At 44.8% G+C, this 25,353-nt stretch overlaps 4 protein-coding genes across 4 annotated transcripts; all 4 read right to left on the bottom strand.

Annotated features, from left to right (window-relative positions):
* Positions 1–903: 903 nt before the first annotated feature.
* LOC125513651 (Histone H3 K4-specific methyltransferase SET7/9 family protein) lies at positions 904–4,971 on the bottom strand. The gene is made up of 3 exons (XM_048678814.2): positions 3,877–4,971; positions 1,698–1,956; positions 904–1,589 (listed from the first exon to the last, which is right to left on the bottom strand). Exons 1-3 carry the CDS (start codon positions 4,836–4,838, stop codon positions 1,416–1,418), a joined length of 1,395 nt encoding a protein of 464 aa, XP_048534771.1. The 5' UTR covers positions 4,839–4,971; the 3' UTR covers positions 904–1,415.
* Positions 4,972–8,357: 3,386 nt separating this feature from the next.
* LOC147991346 (uncharacterized) lies at positions 8,358–8,939 on the bottom strand. Its single transcript, XM_087538633.1, has 2 exons — positions 8,802–8,939; positions 8,358–8,720 (listed from the first exon to the last, which is right to left on the bottom strand). Exons 1-2 carry the CDS (start codon positions 8,937–8,939, stop codon positions 8,358–8,360), a joined length of 501 nt encoding a protein of 166 aa, XP_087394759.1.
* A 1,268-nt stretch (positions 8,940–10,207) lies between these two features.
* Positions 10,208–17,770, bottom strand: LOC125513656 (putative casein kinase II subunit beta-4). Its single transcript, XM_048678824.2, has 5 exons — positions 17,384–17,770; positions 12,270–12,488; positions 11,397–11,506; positions 11,148–11,313; positions 10,208–10,547 (listed from the first exon to the last, which is right to left on the bottom strand). The coding sequence occupies exons 1-5, from the start codon at positions 17,580–17,582 to the stop codon at positions 10,414–10,416; spliced, it is 828 nt and encodes a 275-aa protein (XP_048534781.1). The 5' UTR covers positions 17,583–17,770; the 3' UTR covers positions 10,208–10,413.
* Positions 17,771–19,865: 2,095 nt separating this feature from the next.
* LOC125513665 (calcineurin B-like protein 1) lies at positions 19,866–24,074 on the bottom strand. Its single transcript, XM_048678834.2, has 8 exons — positions 23,701–24,074; positions 23,235–23,317; positions 22,110–22,169; positions 21,898–22,006; positions 21,758–21,810; positions 20,980–21,060; positions 20,767–20,879; positions 19,866–20,199 (listed from the first exon to the last, which is right to left on the bottom strand). Exons 1-8 carry the CDS (start codon positions 23,783–23,785, stop codon positions 20,136–20,138), a joined length of 648 nt encoding a protein of 215 aa, XP_048534791.1. The 5' UTR covers positions 23,786–24,074; the 3' UTR covers positions 19,866–20,135.
* Between the last annotated feature and the right edge of the window lie 1,279 nt (positions 24,075–25,353).

Consider the following 25,353-nt stretch of genomic DNA (forward strand, 5'->3'; position numbering starts at 1 on the left):
TGGTGTCCGAGCAGAACCTGCATAGCCAACCCGTAAAAATGCATATTTCACGAATATACTTTTTTATGGATCCGTTCGGGGGGTCTGCATCTGTGCCAGCCTGCGCCGGCCCGCAAAAGCGGTTTTGCGAGAACTGCAAACGCGTTTTGCGGGCTGGCGGGATGCGGGGTCTGCTAGAGTTGCTCTAAGACCTCAGTCATCGCCGGTTTCTTCGATAGCACCTTCACCAATGTCGTGGTTCCATCATTCCCACCTTACCACCCCAAACCACCTGATCTTGACACTCTTCTTCTCCGCTGACAACCGCAGCCTCTCCATAAGCTCTGACACCTTTTCTATAGCACCCCTAAATAACTAAGCACTGCCTCGCGCTAGGGTGAAAGTGGTGTACGATCACATCCTCTAGAAACATGAAAGGTTTTTGGCTCGGAATATAAGACTCCAATGAGGGCAGCACAACCACAGGCATAGGGATCGCTGCCAGCACAGAAGTGCAGGGTGATGGGATGTGGACGAGAGAGGGCATGGCTTCATGAAGGACTTGGCGAGCAGAGATCGAGGACGACAACCATCGCCGAGACCGCCCTGGGGTCACCAAGAAACCCTAACCGTCACCAAGAGGGACGAACCAAAACTCAATTCATACTGTTTTAGAATGACTTTTGTTAATACACATCGTAACAGGGTGTAACTGCTAGCTCTCCCCTCCCCCTTGAATTTGCTCTGCAAACTCTCTATGGACTGGCTGAGTCATGTTCAAGTGGAATATACTCCTAGTATGAAACGGTGGCGATCAGTACTCCTGAACTAAAGTCATGACGGCACTTATTTTGGGACGAAGAAAGTACTTATGACACTACATTTTACAGTGACACATCAACAACCAAAACAACAAGGAGGCGCTGATGAATCATGGTCGTGCATGATATCTTTATGCGTTTCTGCTACAGAGATACAGACAACAGCGGGGCGGCATCTGGCAACTCCAACCGCAACAGCCGGCACCGCGAAAAACGTAGGGTTCTATACTTCTATACATGCTTAAAGCAGGGGAGAAATTTGTCTTTGACAACCGAGGGTGTACATCATCATCGCATCTCTAACGTAGGATGGATATTACACTGAAGAAAAGCAGAGGGAAAGCTACCTGACCACAATCCATTGCCTTCGACAACGGAAAGCTCTCGGCGCAGAAGTTCTGCTGCATCGCAAAAGACACCGCAAAGATGTATTGGAGGGATGGCAGAAAACTCTGCTTCCGAAGCTCTGATGCAATGGGCGTCGCTCAGGTGTCGTCATGGACCGGTGGCAGAGCAACAACACCCCTATCGAGGAAATCAAAGCTTCTGCCAGACGATTTGTATTGTGATGGCATCGCGGAGCAGCTTCGTGCCAACCTTATGTTGGCTAAATCCTCACACTATTGACAACGGTAAATCATCGTTATTATTTGGAATGCGTTTTTGTGCAGCCTTCACAGCAGCCACTCTAGCTGCATTGGCTGCTTTATTAGCTGCGGCAACCGCCCTGTTAACCTTATCATCTACTCTTGGAACATCGTAGGCCTTCTCTGTAGCTCTTCTTGCCTCCTGGGGGTGTGGCATAATCAGAAATCAGTGACAACAATTGTACAGTATTAAACATCATGGGAGTAAAGACTCTTTCTGGTAACTACCGATGGTTTGCTGGCACATTACCTGCACTGCATTGAGGACCTTGGAATGGTTCACGGCAATTGCTGACCCTGGGACAATATTTTGGGTGCTTAAGGTGTCAAGAACTCCATTTTGCCAGTGGCCTGCTTGTGTCTCTCCATTCCTGAATGTATACATGCCTAAGCCCTGCCTTCTGCCCTCATGCCATGCACCCTCGTATCTATGTCCATTGGCAAAGCTGTAGACTCCGAAACCGTGCATTCTATCAGCGAAGTACTCCCCAGCATACGTGTCACCATTCCTAACAGCAGTAACAAAAGAGTTAGTTCAAAGCTCAATTAATACCAATTTTATACTGCATCATTTATTATTGCCAAACACGGCTATACTAGCACAAAGGAATCATGATACCATATTGCAATCTTAACAGGCTCAAGTTAAAAGTTAACTCAAAAGAACAAACATGGAAGAAAAAAGGAAAATGGAAGCTTAAGATCAATTGCGATTCAAACGGAAGATGGTTGTACTGGAAATATGCAGCACGGTATAATTGGCAAACATCACATAAAACTTTATATGCTATCTCATGAAGTTTGAAGAAGTTGGACATATTATCAAGCTAGTTGTCTGGTAAACAGAACTGGAAAGAGAATAGTTATTGATATGGTCTTTTCAGATGTATCAAGACAGATGACAACAAAATAGGACCACAAAATACATGGAGACCATGCGCAATCATTGATGACTCGTATAGCCCACTACCAGTCCCTTCAGGGACAACCAATATAACCCATAACTGATGAGACAAATATATAATACTACAGTGAATTAATGTATTTACGAAATCTCCATGCATATAAGAAATGAACTACCGGTGTGAACAAAACTTATAGCAGATTAACTTGGTGGTGTGGTCAAATCTGACTATGAAATCTTAAAACTAAGAAATTGGATTATAGTAACCATCCAATTGTGTACCATGAACTTTTAACTAACTGCAGCCACATAAATAAGTTGATATAAACGATAACAGCTTAAGTAGCAAGAATTTACACAAGAAAAGTTTCAAACAAGATTTAAAGAATTCAGATAAATAGATTTCACGCTGCACACAACTGAACGGCAGGTCATTGCTAGAACTAGGTTCAAAACCTTGGGATATTACTAAATTAGTTGTCTACCCAAACTCATTCCTCATAAAGACCACAACCATAACCAGTAATATTACCCATATAGAAGAAAATATACACATAATATATGCATCTAATATACTCATACAGGTCCGCCTCCAGATTTGGCAGATATTAAATTCATCCAAAAAACTACTCCCTCTGTCCCATAATGTAAGACGTTTTTTGACACTAGACATTATGGGACAGAGGGAGTAGCTTATGAGGTGATAGCAGTGTCACTCTATTCTACCAAATAACTACATCTCAATTCTCATTATCTGCAGTTCTTTTAGAGCTCTCCGGTTGATTGTAAGCTATGTCTGACCAATAGCTCTCCTACCTAATGGCTAATGGTATGGGGCAAGGTAGCGTAAAGAGTAGCTTGTATTCTTGTTCGGCGAGACAGAGGTAACAAGGGGGTTGTTGGTTGGGGCACTACCCTGGTGATAATTACACTTTTTCCAGATTCCACTACAAACAGAAAAAGAGAATTCTACATCAGATCTATGGTGAAGGGAATCAGCCAAGCGAGCCATATCATCTCTCCCTAGAAAACAACAACCTGACAAAAGTCCTTTACTTTGATTGAAAGAAGCATCTTACTCAACAGAAAGCAACAAAAGAACAATGCTACCGGCAACTAATGTATCATCTACTTGGGTGAAAAGAACTTCTACAATTTACTTGATATATAAAATACTTGTGCAGTTATCAACTTCACTACAATCCCTAGGTTATACCATGATATGGCCAATTACACATGAGTCTTGTTTAGGTCGGATACACAAACCCCACAGTAACTGTGATAATGTTTAGCAACCAATGAGGCAAAACATGGAAGACGGAAAATATCCACGCAAGCTCTACAATTTCCTTATTCATCATATGTCATGGCTAACACAATCTCACGTTTGGCCAGATCTTCAACATTAACACACTATATTATGCACCGTCTATGTCTACATAAAAAAGGATCATGGCTAGCATGTAAGTAGCTGCACAGTTTAACTCGATTTCACAACTATGCACAAATACAATGCAATTCAAACCTGAAATGGTAGTGGCCTAGCCCGTGTTTGACACCTCTCTTGAACTCCCCGATGTACCGGCTGCCATCCTCGCAGGTGTGCACACCGTATCCATGGCTCTGCCCGTTGGACCATTCCCCGGAGTAGACATCACCGGTGTAGAACCTGTACACGCCGTGGCCGTGCCTGAGCCCCTGCCGGTACTGGCCTCTGTAGCGGCTCCCCCTGGCCCAGGTCTCGACCCCGTAGCCGTCGTACTTGCCGTCGATCCAGTCCCCCTCGTACCTGCCGCTCATGTAGTAGTAGTAGACGCCACTGCCGGTGCAGCGGCCACGGTTGAACTGGCCCTCGTAGACATCGCCGTTGCTGTACACCTGGACGAAATGGCCGGTGGTGGGGGCGGACGCGGAGGCGGAGGGAGAGGAGCCGATGGACCAGAGGATCGGGGATCGGCGAGGCCGGCGGAGCGGGAGGTGGAAGGGGAGCGGGAACGGGAGGCGGGGGAGGGAGAGGCAGAGGAGCAGGAGCAGCGCGCAGGAGAAGGCCGCGGCGGAGAGGAAGTCGGCGAGGAGGGAGCGCGGGAGGATGGCGGGCGACGGGGAGAGGAAGTAGAGGGTCGGGAGGGAGAGGAGCAGCAGGATCCGGAGGCGGAGGTGGAGGCAGCGCAGCAGGTGCCTCGCGGCGGCGGCGGCCGCGGCCGCCGCGGCCGGGGCGGGCGGGACCGAGGAGGCGGCGAGCTTGCGGCGGCGCGGCGGGGTGAAGGGCGAGGGCCTGGTGGGGGTGGCCGAGGAGGAGGAGTTCATGGAGACGGGGCGCTTGTGCGGGGTGGAGGGGAGCGCATGGTGCGGGCTGGCCGGGATGTGGATGCGGAGGGAGGAGGGGTGGGGGGGAGGCGGGTGGTTGGGATCGGATGGCGGCGGCTCCGGCCCCGCGGCCGCGTCCGGCGCGGCGGCGGCGGCGACGGGGAGGTGGTGGTGGTGCATCTAGTTGGGGCTGGGGCCGGGATTGGGATCGGATTTGGGATTGGGGTTGGAATTGGGGGAGGAGGGCGGGGAGGTGGTGGTGGCCGGAGGAGGAGGTGTCGACATGGGCGGGGCGGGGACGAGGGGAGGGAGGGGGGCTGCCGCCTTCTCTACGCTTTTCTCCTCGCTTTTCAGCACCAGTTTTTTCGGGTCTTTTCTCTCTTGCTCCCTGTCTTCTCGCTCGTTTTCTTCTCCTCCTTCCTTCCTTCCTTCTTCCCCGTGCAACGGGTGATTAGTGTAATTAATGCAGACAACTTCAGTGTGATAATTAAGGCATCTACGTATGGTTCATGAAGACTTTTAACTGTGAGGGCCTCTTTGATTCAAAGGAATCCTAAACGGATCTTGGAGGATTCTAATTCTTATAATTTTCATAGGATTACAGCTCATAGAAAATTTATCTTAGGGTTCATATATACTACATATCATATGGAAATTTTCATCCGCTCTAACCTCATATGAATATTTCTACGTTTCCTTGGGCACAATCAAACAGCTATACTAATAGTGTGATAGTATCCAAGTTGACATGCAACTTCATTCTCATGTTTTTCCCTATTCATGTATTGTACAAATCATGCGAATCATAGATGCCCTAACATTCCATTGAACCAAATAGATCCTAGCCGGAAAAAAAAACAGTTTCGCTATTTTATTTTTGCGAAGGATGGTCCCTCGATTCAGTTCAACGGAATCTCAAATTGTGCGGCTGTTTTCCTTATTTTGTTTTTCTATCTTTGTGTGCTTTTATTTATGGGCTTTGCGGTTTGGGGAGATATTTTTCATACAATATTTCAAAGAAAAAGTCTATCTACACTAACAAAGATTCCTATATTTGTCTTTGAGTAATTAAATATAAATTTAGGCATGTTTTTTGAACATGGGACGGAATTGTACTATTGTATTTAAAGTTTTGCGGGTCAAAGAGGGCCCTTGGACCTCGTCTGCACTGTGTGGATTTTGTTTTCCTTCTAAAATTTATGTGCTTTAAACAATTTGCGAAGTTATTTTTTTGCAGGAAGAAAAACAATTCTTAAAGTGGGATTTTTTTTTTGCGTGGCCTTAAAGTGGTTAAACAACATTCGATATGAATACTCCAAGAATATTTTTCGCTAGGGGTTATGCGATTTTGACCAATAAGATGAGTGGTGAAATGGCCCAGTTTTGAATTTGTTCTACTCTTGCCGGTTTGTTTCATCTCTCAAAAGTATGTAACATTCAGTTGTCCGCTCGTTCTTCGTCCAACATGACATATGCCCACTCTATCTCTGTTCTGATTTTTTTTCCGCCTCAACTGCCCCACCACTAATTTATGTACCAAATAATATTTTTCTTTGATAAGCCAATAAATGATTATCAAACAAGTGTTTACCGCCAAATAAATTTTTATTGATCTAACAACTATATTTTATACACTATTAAATTAATATGCGCACTTAATTCACAGGCTAACCTAACAAAAATATGTATTCCCTTGTTGCTACACATAAGTAATCATCTGGTGTAAATTCTCCCTCACTAAACAATAAGAGTGTCTAGATCAGTAAAGAGATCTAAACACTTTTATATTTCTTTATAAAGAGAGCACTTGTTAGGCAGTGATAGTCTTGTCAGAACTCCTTTCCGCTCTTTTTGCTGATGTATGCAGCGTTTGTCCCTTGTTTACAACCCTAATCAAATTGCAATTATTGAGAATACTAAATGAAGCCCAACAGTATTAGTGCATTGGAAGTAACGTACTTTAAAAACATGAGGACAATGCACGCGTCGTATGTGTGAAGTTTCTTATGCACGAATGTCATAGAAGACAAAGATGCTAATACAAGAAATGTGAAGTTGTGTTAGAATTATGCCAATTAATTTGGATCGGAGGGAGTAGTACACTTTTCTCACCGACCGAAAAGAAACTAAGAAACACTTCAGACACAGGGGCTACCAGATCACAGCGACTTAGCGTGGGATGCATGCATTTAGCTAGCAAACTCACACTTTTACTCATGGTGTGCCTGTTAGGTTTTGCGGGTCTGTTTGCCTGCACATGGAAGGATGAAAAGTGGCAGGCCGATAGGGCCAGCACGTTGGAGGTCTCCCATTTCCGTGCGCCTTCGCCTTGCCTCGATCTGGCTCTGTCATGTGTGTGTGCAAGGAATACAGAGGGAAATGGATGGGGTCGTCTTCACCGGCCTGAAATTAGAATATTTCCCTGCAAAAGCGAGCCCTCGGCCATTTTGGTCGATCAGTTTATCACTTCCTCCGTTCTAGTATGACATAGTGTGTATTAAAAAAACGAAATTAAAGTCAAAATAAGCAAACTTTGACTAAGTTCATAGAAGAAATTATCCATATCTAGAATATAAAAAATATATACAACATGAAAATAAATCTCATGATATATCTACCTAATCAATATGCAGCTGGTATTCTGTTTGTAGATCCTTTTCTTCATAAAACTTGATCAGAGTTTGCATTGTTTAACTTTAGGCACTACGTTTTGAAATAGAGGAAGTAGTACTTCCTAGTATCACCCTACATCCGCGTGTGTGGTCCTCGTGGTGCGCTCTAGTGCATACATGGTTGAGCCAAAGTGGCTGAAGTTAGGAGCTCACGACAAGATAGTTTCTAAGTTTAGCGGCGCAGCACACGTGGCCACGGCGCTTCAAGTTACAAGTGAACGGCATGCGACGAGTGAAGTAACGAGCACCGCTTCTAAGTTTAGGGGCGGGGTACACATGGTTTTGGTGGCTCAAGTTACGAGCTCACGACGAAACCGCTCCTAAGTTTAGCGGCGACAGTACCACACACTTGCGGTGCCCCGGGTGAGCTATTGAGTGCCAAGATGAATGAATGCTGTTTCTAAGTTTAGCAGCGCACAGTACTACCACGCGGCTGTGGTGGTCCAAGTGCTGCGACGAGCTCACGACGAGGTCGTCGTTCCTAAGTTTAGTGCCACAGTGTGTGGCTGCACTAGTGGTTGGAGCTTCAAGAGAAGATCGTTTCTAAGTTTGGTTGTGTGGTGTATGCACTGGCGGAGCTACAGCTAAGTTGGGTGAATCAGTAAAGATTTTTCTTTTGTGTGTGTGAGCTTACATTGGCCCGAGTAATCTTATTTTGCGAATCGGTATATTAGAGCAACTTCAATGAAGCGATCCCATTTCGTCCGTGGCCGTCTGTTTGGGTCGGCGTGGATAGAAAAGTCGGCCCAACGCGTCGACCCAAACGGGCGCGCGTCCGCTTTCATCCACCTGCCGACCCATTTCCGACCCATTTTTTAGCCGGATTTGCGTCGGCGCAGACACAAGACAGACGCGCGCGCTCGTCCTCTTTCCTCATCGGGCCCGCTGGTCGGTGGCACATTGACCTCTTCACATCAAACAACACACCCTCGCCCGCCTGCTTCGTCGCCGACGCCGCCGGCCATTTTTTCCGATAAAAATGGATACATAGATAGTTCTAGCGTACACAGATAAAAGAAAAGACCAACTACTCGTCGCTTTCCGACTCCGACTCGGTAATGTCCTTCTCCGACGTTTGAATGTAGGTGTCAGCATGCTGCTCGTCTTCGAAGTCCCAACCCGACGTTTCTCGTAGCTTCAGTTTCAATTGAGTGGCCAGCTTCCGCGAACGCTTGTCCTCCCGATAGGCAGCTCGTTCTGTCCTACTCGCGTCCCTCTTCGTCCTCCTTTGCTTATAGAACTGGCGCTCGTCGACGATGTCCTGCGGGAAGCGTTCGCGCCACACCACCATGGCTTCCACGTCCATCTCGGTGATGGCGAGGCGACGCTGCCGCCTCTGGTGGACACGATGATCCTCGTCGGTGAAAAGCCGCAGGAGAGGCGTGAGATCCTACGCCCGTTGGCTCAACACGTCGGGAAAATTCATATCCCGACAAGGCCTCGGGAGGCGCCACGTCGCTACGTCATGCACGCGGGCCGCCTCCTCTGCGGTGTCGAAGGTGCCGAGGATGAGACGTTTCTCGCCAAACCAGATCTCGAAGGAGAAGGCGCTGGAGCGACGCTCGCAGACTCCGCGAAAATCCGAAGCGCCCAGGCGGCGCATCGACATGCTGGCGCAGAGGCGACGAGGCTAGTGAGAGGGGGCGAGACGAGTGGGCGACAGACAGAGTGTAGAGGGAGCTCCTTCTTATAACGAGCGCCGGCCGGGGCACGCGCGCGAACCTTTCCTGCGCGCTGGAGCGCCAAAACAGCTAGGCCGCTTTTCGTCCGCGCGCGCGAACCTTTCCCGTCCGCTGGAGCGCCAAAAACAGGGCGACGGCATGGCCGCTAGCATGATATAAAGCGTGCGCGGTCATGAAATGGGTTGGCCCGTTGGGCGCATTGCCGACCTAAATCTAAAAGAGGGCGGACGGCGAGCGGGGGGCCGACCCAAACGGACAAAAAACGGACAAAAACGTCGTCCGTTTGGGTCGGCCCGTTGAAGTTGCTCTTATTACATTACTCATGAGTTGAGTTCAGGACAGAGTCGTGACCTAGGAATATTCCAATGATTCAGGATGAACATGTGAGTTCACCATAATATATAATGGGAATGATAATTTGTTGAGAATTGGGGCGTCACCGGGTCAAAAGAGGACGTGTTCGTCGTTGTGCTGTGATGTTGATGAGCAGGCAACATCGCCATGCTTATCTACATCCATGGCATGATGGATAGCATCCTACGTGTGCCACAGGATTATTTAATGTAAGGTGTCCAAGTACATGAATCAGAATAGGCAATTGGTCCTGGGTTTTAGTATGACAGTGATACCGTGTGTTTGCTTCAACTAATCATGGAGAAAATGGGCCAACATGTTGGCTCATCACCGTCTTGATCCAACATCAGCCACGGCTCTGCCATATTATATATATATATATATTAATAACACGTAAATTCTCCTACAGGACCAATTTTCTTTCTTTCTATTTGCAGGGGAAAGAACTAAATCTCCTACAATACCATTTTTCTTTCTTTCTATTTGCAGGGGAAAGAATACTCCCTCTGATCCATATTACTTGTTGCTGACCAAAAGGAGTACATTGTTCTCTGCAAATTAAAAAAAACTAGGAGGAAATTACTTTACAATTTGTGTATATTTTTTCAACGTTAAGCTCCAACAACATACTAACAGTAAAACTCTGAACTTGCGCATACCATATACCAAAACCTGGGAGGCAATGTCAAACACAAATACACGATTAAAATTTAAGTGCCTCACTAGCCGAGAAGGTAGGAGAACGAAAAACTCTAGAAAATAATAGCATAAAAACATAGGAAACTAACTTGCTGGGGTGTGATCTAGATGTATCCGATTCGGACACAGAAAAACACCCTGCTAACATGCAAATGTGCATAGATTGATCAAGTGAGGAAACCTAGATTACACAATAGTCATACAACAAAACAGATACAGTTGCTCAGCAGTTTACAGCAAGATTCGAGCTCGCAAGTACTCGAATCAAGAGGCCACAACATTTTCAGGCCAAGGTGTTCCATCTCTAACACTAGGTAAAAACAAATAGCGCCCACTGGTAAAAGTTCGTCATGACTGCTTGTGAAGTTTGAAGCCAAAAACCCTTGGGACGTATTGTTGTGATGGCTTCTGTGGCTTCAGGTGTGGGTATGTCATCAAGAAGAGATGAGGAAATGTCGTACCAAAGTATGCTCCATCAATGTCTTGGATGAGTCAAGGATGCAACAGCGGTACAATATTTGGTTCTAGTATAACCGTAACCACCAAACACATGTATGAATATGTAACACAAACTACCAAAAGGTCCAAAATGCAGGATGAAATAAAGTTGAATCATGTTTAGTGTGGACCACAAATTACTACCTAAACCTTTTTCTATACGGTTATATCACTGTACTGTTGCGATGGAGAAACCATAATGGCATTTCACTATTATAGGGCTGTATATTTCAGTGGTTTCAGATTTTACATAATGTGGAAATGACAATTTGATAAGAAACCGCATGGGATGGGACACGCAAGAATCTTACCACAGGTGGACGGAAACATCTTAGCTAAAATTCCCATGAAACAGCATCAGAGTTACATAACAAATCATAATTTGTGAAGACCTTGTTTAATGGGCCACGCAAGTTAATACTCTTACGATGGATGGATATATTAGTATATTACTCCCTCCGATCAGAATTAATTGACGCAGCCTCTATACATCGTCCATTTTACATTGTACAGACACTGCGTCAATTAATTCGGATCGGAGGGAGTACTAATAATTTGAGCAGAGTGAAAAATCCAAAGGATACTGCCTTGGTACTTGGACCTTGGATAGTGTAAATCTTCACATTTTGGACAAAACACCTTCACTGTGCTTGACCTAGGAATGTCTGATTGCCCTGCTGGAAGACAGGGTTGACCACAGCAGTATACTCGAGGGCATCTGCCAAAATCATAGTTCTTGAACTTTTCTAACTGCAACAAATGAAAATGTAGTAATTCAGTACATAAGGTAAGAAAGAATTGTATCTTGACGCATAGATTAAAACAAGCATTACCATTGCAGCTAGACCCTTGCTGGTTAAGATGTACCGTGCATGAATTAAACCATACAGCATCTCTGCAGATGACTCAATTAATTCATTTTGCTCCTCAGTGAATACATCACCTGCACAAAAATGGCCCCACTTAGATGAATTCAATAGTAAACCTGAACAGTACCTTCTGTGGATACTAGAGTGCAGGATGAATATACACAGGTTGCTGGAAATTTGCTTCTAAATGAAATGAAATTGATGAACATAAAAAAATATGTTATTAAAAAAATAATTATGTGATCTGAAAATACAAATAATAGATGATAAATTCAGAAAGGAAAAAATCCACTTTATAACCCTAAACTTGGAGAAAGTTCAGTTTTCAACCTGAACTCTAAAACCGTTTGAATTGCTACTGCAAATTACTGAAATAGCACACTTTTCACCCTTGGACGGTTTCACTTTTTTTTTTGGGTAACATGGATGCCACGTGTCATCCACACCATTGGCATGTCACCACCATGAACACACACTAAAGACACAAGCAATTCTAAAACAAACTATACCATCCGGATTAAAAACTTTCACAAAAAGATATACCAGAATTGTACAAACAGATAAAATAATGGAATTTGATGACATGCAGCGACGTGACATTGAGGTTGCATCTGCGTGGCTTCCACATCAGTCAAAACCACCGCCTGTGAAACCGCTTGAGCTTTAAGTGGACAGTTTCAATAGTTCAAGGTTGCATTTAAAGCGCTTTTAGAGTTCAAGGTTGAAAAGTGGAAAATTTTCCAAACAGAAATAACATGTCAATTGTATTACACCATTACTGGTGTATTTAGTATTTACAGTAAAAAAAGGTAGCTTCTTAAGAAGAAACAATCTCACCATTAGAAGACTCAATGTCTAGGATGAGATCAAGTGCATAATCATAATATGGCACCTGACTGCTTAGGCCACAGAGATTGAAATCATCCTGTATATAATCATCATCAATCTCACAGAAGAATTCATTGCCTCGCAAGCTACAGAACCATGAAATCCAAGATGTATCCTCTCCTTCAGAACCACTAACATCAGAATCTTCACTGTCAGTTTCGAATTCCTCTGCAGTGCCAAAATAAGAAGGTTAGAGGAGTCTACATAGTAAAAAATGATATTTATCTTTTCCTACTTATAAAGATTGGAGTTGAAGGTGAGTTTACACGTGGAATCAACAACCTTCATCAATAAACAAATGCACCCCTATCCACATGTATGGACTAACAACCTTCAAGAGACAAAAATAAACAAATGTACTTTTACTAACATGTGAAACCTAACAAATACAAACAAGTACACTACGAATTTCAGGTGAGACCAACACATATACTCCCTCCGTAACTAAATATAAGACATCTTTTGACACTGTCACAGTGTCAAAAAACTGTCTTATATTAAGTTACAGAGGTAGTAGAAGACACAAATAACAAATGTAGAAATGCGACTCCAACTCAAACTTATGCTCTTATTTTCCGTTTCTCTTCCCAACCAAGTTCTTCCAGTTCTGTATCACAGAACAAGAGTGAATAAACTGTGATTCCAAAGCGACGATAGAACTTGTCTTCCTACCCGATCCATGATCTTGTGCAGACAACTTACTAATGCCTATTCTCATATGTTTCAACATTCGGATGTTATTATGTCTTGCAAAGGACCTACTGTGACCACTTAAGATTCTTCAATTCACGTTTCATGATCTTTCGTTGTATTTTCTCTCTTTTAAACCGTGAACCGCACGCAAAGGCCGCAGGACACCAATGTATTTTAACGACTTTCTAAGCCAGTGACCTAACTCCTCATATTTTATAGTTTCATAGCAACGCATGAGCATTGTGCTAGTAATCACAACTATTCCAGTAAAGCGACATCCTGACAAACACTACAAAAATCCATGTGGCTCACAAAAGTAAAAACGCATGATATTCTACAGATTAAAAAAACACAAAGAACATCACTATAGCGATAAAGCGAAGAGAAAAAAATCTCTTATTGAGTTACTCCACATAATTTTGAATTTATAGTGTTCGATACGCCTAAGGGTGTCTAGGGCAAGGCTAAGGTGTTCAATCGTCAAACAACACAAGACTAAACAGAACTGACCAGTTCGAACAGAAAAGATAAGAGCAACTCTAGCAGAGTCACCATAAGTAGAGTCATCATATTGCATATGGAGCACACTCCATAATGTTTTGGAGGTCGGCGAGCCTTTGCACAAACAGATAATCGCCATAAACATAGCCTTCAAAAAATTCTCTATGTGGAATCGGTTTGTCATTGGCTAACAAGACCTCTTTCTTCCCCATCTCATCAAACAACAATGGAAGAAGTTTCGAACTTGATTTCAACAAGGATTATTACTCGGATTTCAACAAAGATATCCAAATGATTTCAACAAGGATTTCTACTACAATTTGAACTAGGATTCTACTACGACTTCAACTAGTCCGGCCTCTTCCTTCGTTTGGAAGTGACATCGATGCTTCGGCTGCTTTCACTTCCGCGGTCAGGCGGTTGACGAACACTTGTGTGTCCTTGTGTAGCCCTCCATGAGCGCGGCATCCCTTCCAACCGTGGCCGCCATCGTCATGCGGGCAAGGTAGCGGTGGGCAGCAGGGAGGCGCATGATTTTGGGTTCGATCTACTGCTACCGTAACTTTTCTAGAGCAAATAAATATCATTTTTGGATAGTATTTTGATGCGCATCTTTTGTCTTGATACTACCCTCTTTCGATATGTGTATGATTCCACACATGGCTACATAAAGAAGTGAGCAAACCTATGTTTTTAAGGCGGTAAAGCGTCATAAGGCGGAGGAGGGCCGCTCTGACGCCTAAGCGCCAAGGCGAGGCGGTAAGGCGAGGCAAGGCAACGCCTTAAACATTGCAGGAAAAGAGTTATCAATAGGTCTGCACATATTAATACTAGAAAAAGAGCAATGGCTGAGAGATGGGCCACTACTTATGCACCTCCCAGTGGCCCAAAAGCCCATCTAGTGGCCATATACACCCCCGTGACCTAATTCCACTATCTTCTTCCCTTCTTTCCCACCACAGCCGCCACGGCGCCACACCCTTCTGGTCCTCCCTCCTCCAGTCCCCCCTCCTCTTCATGGCCCCACCCTTCTCCCACACAGCAGCAAGCCCCAGGAGCAGCCACAACTAGGGCAGCCAGGAGCCTCCAGTCCTCCCTCCTCTTCATGGTGCCGGGAGACAGCGGGGCCGTCATCTACAAGCCCCAAGAGCAGCCACAGCCGTACACTTCATGTCTGTCTAAGGCGGGGTAGACGCCTTGCCATCCTGGGGCGCCTTGACGCTTAGGCGACGCCTTAAAACATAGGAGCAAACTAAAACCCGAGAAGCTGACTCAAACCAACCAATCTCCTTGTAGATACCGATTCTAACCTCTTTCCATGTATGCATGTTTCAACTCATGTGGCTACATATAAGATTGTCAGCCAAAATAAACGCAAAGAGCTCCAATGTCTCCTACTGGCCAAGAGCCACAGATGCCCTTCCTAAAGCAAGTGATCCCGGGTTCGATCCACTGCATACTCCAATTGTCCTTTTTTCCCCATGAAGTTAGAATTAGTCAACCTTTGCTAATGTTTCACCACTTATTAATTAGGTTCAGCGACAACACTTGGTAATTTTGGTTAAACATGTGTCAGGATGGAGAAACAAGTAAATAATGTAATTGGCCAAAAATCATTATTGAAACTAACTGATTTGCAATCTTGCAAAACAAGCGGTTAAATTAGCCAAAGTATGCTCAGTTAATACTCCCTCCAGCCCAAAATAAGTGCCATTGTTTTAGTTCAAATAAGTCCAAATTTGAACTAAAACCACGACGCTTATTTTGGAACGGAGACTACTGAAATAGGTTTGGCAATAAATGTTGGTATGTTTGGTTAAACCGTGTCCTGGTTGGAGAAAGAAGCAAACAAAGTGGCAACACAACACAACAACACAAAGCCTTTAGTCCCAAACAAGTTGGGGTAGGCTAGAGGTGAAACCCATAAGATCTCACGACCAACTCATGGCTCTGGCACATGGATAGCAAGCTTCCACGCACCCCTGTCCATTGCTAGTTCTGTGGTGATACTCCAATCCTTCAGGTCTCTCTTAACGGACTCCTCCCATGTCAAATTCGGTCTACCCCGACCTCTCTTGACATTCTCCGCACGCTTTAGCCGTCCGCTATGCACTGGAGCTCCTGGAGGCCTGCGCTGAATATGCCCAAACCATCTCAGACGATGTTGGACAAGCTTCTCTTCAATTGGTGCTACCCCAATTCTATCTCATATATCATCATTCCGGACTCGATCCTTCCTCGTGTGGCCACACATCCATCTCAACATACGCATCTCCGCCACACCTAACTGTTGAACATGTCGCCTTTTAGTCGGCCAACACCCAGCGCCATACAACATTGCGGGTCGAACCGCCGTCCTGTAGAACTTGCCTTTAAGCTTTTGTGGCACTCTCTAGTCACAAAGAATGCCAGAAGCTTGGAGCCACTTCATCCATCCGGCTTTGATTCGATGGTTCACATCTTCATCAATACACCCATCCTCCTGCAGCATTGACCCCAAATATCGAAAGGTGTCCTTCTGAGGCACCACCTGCCCGTCAAGGCTAACCTCCTCCTCCTCACACCTAGTAGTACTGAAACTGCACATCATGTACTCGGTTTTAGTTCTACTAAGCCTAAACCCTTTCGATTCCAAAGTTTGTCTCCATAACTCTAACTTCCTATTTACCCCCGTTCGACTATTGTCAACTAGCACCACATCATCCGCAAAGAGCATACACCATGGGATATCTCCTTGTTATATCCCTTGTGACCTCATCCATCACCAAGGCAAAAATATAAGGGCTCAAATCTGACCCCTGATGCAGTACTATCTTAATCGGGAAGTCATCAGTATCTCAACATCACTTGTTCAAACACTTGTCACAACATTATCATACATGTCCTTGATGAGGGTAATGTACTTTGCTGGGACTTTGTGTTTCACCAAGGCCCACCACATGACATTCCGCGGTATCTTATCATAGGTCTTCTCCAGGTCAGTGAGCACCATATGCAAGCCCTTCTTTTGCTCCCTGTATCTCTCCATAAGTTGCCGTACCAAGAAAATGGCTTCCATGGTCGACCTCCCAGGCATGAAACCAAACTGATTTTTGGTCACGCTTGTCATTGATCCAAAAAATCATTAGTGTAACTCCCTGGTTAATCTACGGTATTACACGAGGAAAATACTTTACTCCCCATGGAGCATCTTTCCTGCTGAAGGAAAGCATCGTAAAGGAGTGAATCAAATCGTGCTTCTATACCCAAAATTATCCTGCAGCAAATGTTGCATTTGCCTTAAATACTATTCCATAGTCTAAAAGATAAAAGACTGAAGCTTGAGAGCCCTACTGACCTAACAGACAATCAGCCACGAAAAGAAGACTGAGATGACTTGTAGCAAACCAATACCAGAAAAGAATCAGAAATTCTCTACCAGACAATCATGTAATCCAGTAGCTAAAAATGCTAGACAGGCGAAAGAAAATCAAGGCTTTATTCCTCGACAGTCTTCAAGCCATCTCTGCCATTCCATCTTCAGCAACCCTACTTCGTTTCGCCTACTATCCTGTTTCTTTCCCCCATGCAGCATGATACTTACTGATGATAGGCACATGAAGCATGGACGTCAGAGGTAAAGTAAACAGAGCAATACGGAATCGATTCCTCAGCTCCACGCAATGCAGTGAACTTCCTGTTTCCCCGCGTCTCACTGCAACCACGGGGGAACGTCGCAAGTCGCTTCCCACGGGCATGCAATGACAGTGCACCATATGATTTCCTCTACCACTAGAATAACAGGAGCCGCGTCGTTCTGGCAAGAGCAGGCAATGCGGAGCACAACAAAAAACAAGAAACAGAGGCCGGGCGAACGGCTGGATCCTCACCGACGTCGGAGACCTTGGGGACCTTGCCGATCTGAGTGGTTATCTTGCCGGCGGCGAGCAGCTCCTTCTCCCTGGACGCCCCCCTGGAGGTGGACGGGGACGGCCTCTCCGTGTGCTTCTCGAGCGCCTCCTTGATGCGCTTCCGGTCCATCTCCGCGGCGCCGCCGAATCCCCGGTCCCTGTAGGCCGCTCCGCTCATCCCCCGCGGTCCGCCGGAGCACCTGCTTGCGGGAAGCCGCACGGCGCGGCGTGTCGGCGCTCGCAGGCTGGACTAGGGTTTGAACTTCTTGGCTGCGCAGGTGGGGGAGGAACGAGATGGAGAGGAGAGAGAGATCGGAACGGTGACGAGGCGCGGGGGAGGGGGAGGGAGAGCGTGGGCGGCTGGCTGTTGTAATTACGACAGGCGCCCGGGGGGTTTCCCGCAAAGATGACACGCCAGCCATGCAAGATATTTTTACTCCACTGTTGGACCCTGAAAATTAAATAAAGAGAAGCTCCCTCAAAAGCCAAAAGCCCAACTGCTTCCCAGCATCCACTAAAAAAAAGGCTGCTTCCCCTCTTAAAAAAAAACTGCTTCCCCGCAATACCGTTGGTTCAAAAAAAAAAGACATGATATGAAGTACTCCCTCTGTCCCATAATATAAGAATATTTTGCAAGCTAAGAACGTTTTGCAAGCTATGTTATTACGGGACGGAGGAAGTATTTAGACAAATCAGTTCGTCAATACACGATGCTTAAAAAAAAACTTGTCATGTTTGTCCGCTACGTATAGTTCTTTCTCCCTATCGAAGAAAGAGGCGATCTCGCCTGCACCGCCACGAAGTTCCTCCGCCCCGTCCTCCGGCAGCTCTCCTCCGCTGACAACCTCGGTCGTCGGTGGTGAGGAGGGTCATTGGATCTACGCGCGTGAATAGTTTTAGCCTAAAGTAGCTTATTTTTTTAGGTTGTTCATCGTCTTGGATTCGACGGCGGCGATGGTGGCGCTGAATAAAATTTCGTCAGATCCTACTCCGATGAGGTGATGGTTCTATGGTTGGGGATGAATTTGGAATCCAGTCTGTTCAAGCAATGATGGTGTGGCGGCGGCGGCATCCTCGTGGTGGACCTGTGTCCTCGGGCTCCGCCATTGCAACAACGTTTGCTCCAGCGACGGCGCGAAGCTTGGGAGGTAGTACAGGAGCAGATGCATATTCTCGGCGGCATCTAGAAGATGGTGGACCGTGTACTGGGTTTGTGGCCCATGGATGTCAAGTATGGTTTCCTCCTCCGGCGTCTTAGTCATGTGGGGTGTTAGATCTGGAGTTTGATGACGTATCCGGAGTGTTGCTATGGTCTGATTCATTCAACGGTAATGGTTTCGCCTTTAGCGAGCCACCTCGGAGGTCCGCAAAGCTGCATATCAGCGATGAAGCCGCGTCAAGCTCGATTGTGGAGGTGATCCGTCAATTTTTTTTTTGGTGGCTGTTATGGTAGTGCCAGAGGCAAATGACAGTCGTTGGTGTCAAGCTCAGAGGTTTCTTCGGTCTTATTTGTAATTTTACTTCTTGGTTCCTTCGTGCAAAGACTATTGTTATGCTATTTGTTCAGTTTTATCAGGTCGGTATGTACGTGGCTTTTACTATGACCCTTGTGATATAAATGAGACACGTATTATCATGTAAAAAAAAACTCATCAATACACAACTTTTTTTTGTCAATTTCAGATTGCTTTTACCACACTTGTCGCGTGGTGTCAATACACAACTTTGACCACGAATATATAATCTCTTTTTAATTATGAAGTATAGAGACAAATCAGCACATGTGATTCTCAAGCGTTCAATAGAAATATCTTGGGAAATACTTTTTCCCAGGTGAAAGGAGGAGAAGCCCCCAATTTCATCTATAATATCTAGGATGATGTCAAAAAATTCTATAATATCTAGGAAAATATAGATAGTCAAAGTTTTGAATGATTGATGAGTTTTCTTCCGAGCACAATGTAGACGTTACGACACTCGGTACACACAAGTGTGCATTGTCTTGTGTTTGTCATTGCGACAGATTGTGATAATTCCATTTGATTGAACTTTTTCTGCAAAAGAAAACAAGTTTGATTAGCCGAGTGCAATCCGCAGAAAAATAGTTCCATAAGAATACATTTCTTGTGGTGGTCGTTGAGACTGATGCAATTTGTCAACAAGAAGCTAGTAAATTATTTTTGCAACCACTTTTACGCGGCAACTCATAAAACAACTTCATCGATCACAAACTTGCAACCATACATGCTTTAGAAATTTATCAGGTTGCTGTGAACACAATACTCCAGTAGTCTGCAGTAGACATAACATATCGATATCTACAGTAATATATAGGCTTTGAAAGGCATTTGTTAGTTGCCTGATTTGCTAAGGCCGCGTTCTCAAACGTCTTTCTGGTGCTGTTTTGCTTCTTCTTCATCTTTTTCAGATAGTGGTAGTAGATTCATGAAGCACGCTCGAATTATATTAGTCAGGTTGAACAACAGTTTATTTAGCAGCCATATTCTCGACAAATAATAAGTTGTGCCAAGTACTTGCAAATTCAAGCTCACAAACATACATTAATATTTAACAAGACTAACTCTCGGTGTAACGAACACCACCCAGGAAAAAAAACTATCTCTCGACTCTCCAGCAACATTAGCTAGCATCAAGCATGTTGCAGCGTTGCAGATATTCTGATGATACGTTCTTTCTTTCTGTTAACTGTACATCTTTGTGAGGATCATCGTCATGTAACGATATCATCAACCTCCGAGTGAAACACAAAGCTGGGAAACGTGGTCGTTATGTCCCTGAAACATCAACACAAATGATTAGCAAGAATTTTCGTTCCTTCGTATCAAATGTTCATGGAAAAAACCCGTGCACCACTGTCATCAAACATCCTATGGAAAAGGTACAAGAAGCCATGGCCTTTATGGTAAACTACTTTTTATGCTAGTTCAAGATAACAGTAATAGTAGTGAAGGTCACATAAACAATTACTACCACATGTAACTAGAATGTGCTTGTCTGGGTGCAGATATTTCGCTCATGACCTCCAGTCATCCCTTTAATTTGAAATTCTTGAGAAGTGCATTTACAGGTTTCAGAAAATCAAAACAAATCCCACATGTGCATGTATGAATACACTATGAATTGCCACGTGAACATGTGGGATTGTTTTAAAGATTTGCCTGAAAGTCGTAAATGCACCTTTTGAAATTTTCAAAACATAATGATCACTGGAGCTCAGCGGCCAAAAGTAATTACTCTCAGTTTAAGCTCTAGAAATTGATTTCTCTGGAAATAGCCGCATGGGGACACGTAAACGTAGTTGCGGCCAATGCTTCTGAATTTATATGTTACATCATACTCACTTGAGGTACGAAAGAGTCATTATCTTCAACAAGGAAGGATTCCTGGACACAAAATTCTCCCATTCTGTTCTGTCTATTTTACCATCCTGATTCGTATCAGCATCTGAAAAGGTCTGTCACCATTAACCAGTCATTATCGGTCTACACTTCAATACTGGACACAAGAATTGTCAACAGCCTAAGCAACTAACAACTTAAAAAAGTATCCAATACCTTGTCCAGGATTGTCTCAACAATCTCGTCAGATAATCTCATCTCTGATTCGCCTAGAAGAGCAATCAACATCTGCTTTACCTGTACAAGAGGATGATAGAAATTTTAATTGATAAACGAAGGCTAATAAGTATTCCTATACTTTATACACACAAAATGGTGATGGCACCAATGTCAACTTTTGAGATGATAATTGGTTCGATTGTTTACCGTTATCATTTGGTTCTTGGTGAGCACCAGAATTCTCACTTTGAGCCAATAAAAACTCTTAAATATTTGTTGTTGTTATATGCTATGGCTTGGTTTCTACAGAGTTCAGCAGCCTGATCTTTTTGGTCTGGCTTGGCTTCCAGATGGTATAGAGCATCTGCGGGGCTGCCTGGTTTTAGGGTCTAGCAAATATTGTTAGGTGTGCTGCTGCATGCTGGTCCATGTAGATGCTCTTAATTAGTAGCTACACTTTCAGTGTTAGGTCAGTCCTGCTTCCGTAGTCAGAAAAAAGCCAATCGCAGTCATTGTCGTACTAGCAATGTTTGATTTGTGAAGCATGTGCCGCAATCGTTGGAAGATATGAATTATGTATCTAGAATGGAAGCTGAGACGAGTACATCTCCTTGTCTCTTTAATTATTATTTTGCTTCAGTAGTACATACGTGCACACGCTGCTGGATTTTTCAGTCACACAGCAACGCATTTCTTTTGTATATACGACTAATTCAGAAAAATTCAGAAGCAAAAAACATGCGCAGAGGCACAAACCAAGAAGGCCAGACATTACCTCCTTCCGTTCAATAAAGCCTGTACCATCCATATCATATAGCTTGAAGGAAACTGTAAGTATCAAGCAGCTCAAAACCTTCAGAAAGAGAGAGAATGGTATCTACAAACTGAAGACAAGACAGAAACGTAACAACTTACAATCAATTTTCTCTTCCACTGGAAAATTTGGATGGAATACATTTAAAGCTCGAACAAAGTCGCCAAAATCAATGACACCCCTTTTCTTGACATCGAAAAGGTCGAATATCTACAAGGTCAATTTCATATAAGTCAATTGTATTGATAACATTGAGCCCCAGCATATAATATGTAATATTGCAAATGAGAATAGTTGACAAGGAGATGTATACCCGATTAGCGAAAAGATTTTCCTTCCTTGTGTTTTTGAACAATGCAAGCTGGAACTCTTCCTGCGTATATATGAATATAAATTACGCATAGTTTCAGTTGCCAGTGAATATAGTACCCAATGACAACGAGATGATAGTTCACTGTGGTACATATAATTGCACAGACATGTACCGGTTAACATGACAACAAGTAATAAATTCTATGACATATATGACCATAAGATACATTTATAATTACACTGGATAAGGAAGGCATTCTCCCAAGGTGTCTAGCACTCTACCATGAATGATCAAAGCAAATTTTGCATTATGAACATGCGAAGCAAGCAGTTGGCTTATGTAAGAAGTAAACCATGAAACGAGCCTTGGAAGTTTAGCTAGACTACGATAACGTGAGATGCAAGGTAACGGCTAAAACCTTGAGCTACATGATGTTCATATAACTTGCAATAATATCTGATGCAGGACACATTGTGGGTTCGTGACACGGTTATCTTAGGAACAAGTTCTTTCAAGTTCTTCATGAGAAGATGTGTTGACTTATGTATGGAAAAGACCATAATAAGGAGCCAAAAGGCATTTTTGTGCTATAATTTTTATTCTATATTTTGCACAGACCACAAGAATGGAAATTTTGCATAAAACTCAAAATCTACCTAATACTCACCTAAATGTGTGAAACTTCTAATATTTTTTTGGAAGAGATAAAATACTTATTTAGAGCCAGGAGCATGTGCTCCCGAGCTCTACTAGGCTTCACCGTATCATAGTCATTATGCTATAATAATGGCTCTAAGTTGTAGCTATTTATCAAACGGGCTCATTGAGTTGTACAGTAAGAATAAACGATTGGTGACATATACAACAAGAATCCATGTTCAGTTACTATGTTAGAGAAATTAGAACTATTGATGGCTAAATGTAATCACCGGAAAAGGGTATTGCTGCATAAGTTGCTCAGTTGTAAAAGGGTCGGTACATGCGCAATGTAATTTCAGCATAGCAATGTCAGATTTCGTTTCAATGGTACCGACAAAAAGTACGCAAAAACAGGTCTCGGGTGCTTATTTGATGTCCGTGTATGTCAACCTGATAAGGAATCACACGTTCGTAAGAAAGTGGTACCTTGTTGATCAGCCCGTCATCGATCACTGAGCCACTAATGCTCTTGAACAGCTCGAACAAAGCCTCAACTTCGCTGACGCTGACTACATGAACAGAACAGCAAGTGCACGGAGTCAGAAAACACCCAATGAGAATTCACAAGGCAGGAGGTGGATCAATAGCAGATGTCCGATGAATATCACAGCAACTAAAACATAAGTTCCCCCGCAAAAAGAAACTAAAACATAAGTTAATCATAACTACTGGTCAGATTATTCGATTTGCCTCCACTGTCTACAGGATCACGGCTGGCAGCGCGAAACAAGTTCCATTCCAAATCCTAATCCCGAGTGCGCGAGAGCTAGCACGCGTAGGCGGAAGCAGAAGCTGTATCCATTTACCCTTTTTCGAGAAATGAAGCGGGAGCTGGATTCACGGAATGGGTTGCGTAGAAAAGGGGAAAAGGGATGCGAGCGAGCGAGCTCACAGGCGGTCTGGGAGGCGAGGTGGACGGGGTCCTCGTAGCCGGCAGGGTGCTGCCTCCGCTTCGGCGTGGACTGGATGCACCCCATGGCCTAGCTCGCCGCGGCCGGAGAAGAGAACCTAGCGCCGCCGCGACCAATCACGCATCACCGCCGCCGCCACCCACTGCATAGAAGTGTGGAGCCGCAGCGCCAGCAGGGGAGGCAGCGGGCAGCGGGCAGCAAGCGGGCGGGCGGGCGGATCCGGGCCGTCAGCGCGGGATTCCGGCGGTCAGGGGAGGCGTGCGGGCTGGCGGGCGGTCGGCGGTCTGGTTTTGGCTGGTGGGATATGGAGTCGCGGAATCTCTCTGTAGCGGAACAACCAACAGCGAGAGCTGGTGGTAGTAGTAGTCGCCTTCCGGCTCAAGCCCCCACCCTTTACGCACGTGACGGTCGGTCCAAATCCACCGGGGACCGGGAGCGAGTCTGCTTCGAATCAGAGACCGGCCCAAAAGTCTGAACCTGGCCCGAGTCGTGCAGTGTGGGCGCATAAAAGACGACGCGCGCCCATGCCGCACTAGCTTGGAACGCATATGCATGCCACTTGTCGCCCTCCCGTTGTAGATCAACCCTGCATATTACTGCGAGGCACGCGTGGTGAGCAATTTTTAAATCATTCAAAACAACACAATATTTCTTTCTACCTATATTGCTACCGAAAAGCTTACCTTCAGCCAGCCGACCGATCACGCGCCGCGTCCGCCAGCTCAACGTCTGTCGGATAGTCTGTTGATTAGACGGACAAGAGCGTCCCACTTCCGCGTCACCGCGTCCGTTTTCTGAAACAGAGCCCTTGTTTCAGGACCAGCATTCATGCAACTGGCAGCTCCGTCGACTCGTATCTCTCGGAGGGCGACACTTCTGGATCTGGGAGGGCGGCGGGGCCAGCGGCGCAAGGCATTGGGCGACCGGGCATATCCAGCGCAGTGGCAACGGCGACGTCGACTCTAGCAGGTATGGATCTGAGACCCCTCCCCTCCCCTTTTCCCCGCATTTCTGGTGATTCTGTAGGCGTTCATGGCGGTTCTCCCCCGGGGCAGCTGGATCCATAGGGGTGGCATATCCACCGAGATGACGACGACGACGCAACTAGCAGGGAGACGACTAGTTTGTTGGAGAGTGGTTGTTGGTGTAGATAGTTCGGTGGTGTTGTAGGTCGCCGGTGTAGTTAGGTTGCATGATTTGGATGTGTTGCAGAATTTGTTTACATATTTTTTGCAGATTAACATGTTTTTTGCCAGGGCACATGTGAGCAGAGTTTGTGCTTTTGTTATATTGTTCCAATGAGTTTTAGGTGTTTGTAGATATCCTGCTGAATTTTACCGAGTTTCAGGTTTGATTTTTTAGTTGTGCTTGCTGAATTTTCTGCATTGGTAATGTCATGCAAAGGGACTTAAAGCTGCAGGATCCGTCTTATTATTTCTGAATTTCTGGAGTTCATAGTTTCTGTAGGATTCCTTATGATTTTCTCTGAAGCTCATAGCTTGTGATAAACTTAAAGTTGCAGCATCCCACCGTGTTAATTTCTGAATAGCTCATAGTTTCTATAGCCCATTCTACCTTTTTTAGCTCATGCTTGTTAGGTCATTTTTTTGCAGCTCATGGGTTGTGAATTTTAG

Source organism: Triticum urartu, chromosome 1A, assembly GCF_056163025.1.
Source record: "Triticum urartu cultivar PI428250 chromosome 1A, HENAU_Tu73, whole genome shotgun sequence".
Taxonomy (NCBI): Eukaryota; Viridiplantae; Streptophyta; class Magnoliopsida; order Poales; family Poaceae; genus Triticum; species Triticum urartu.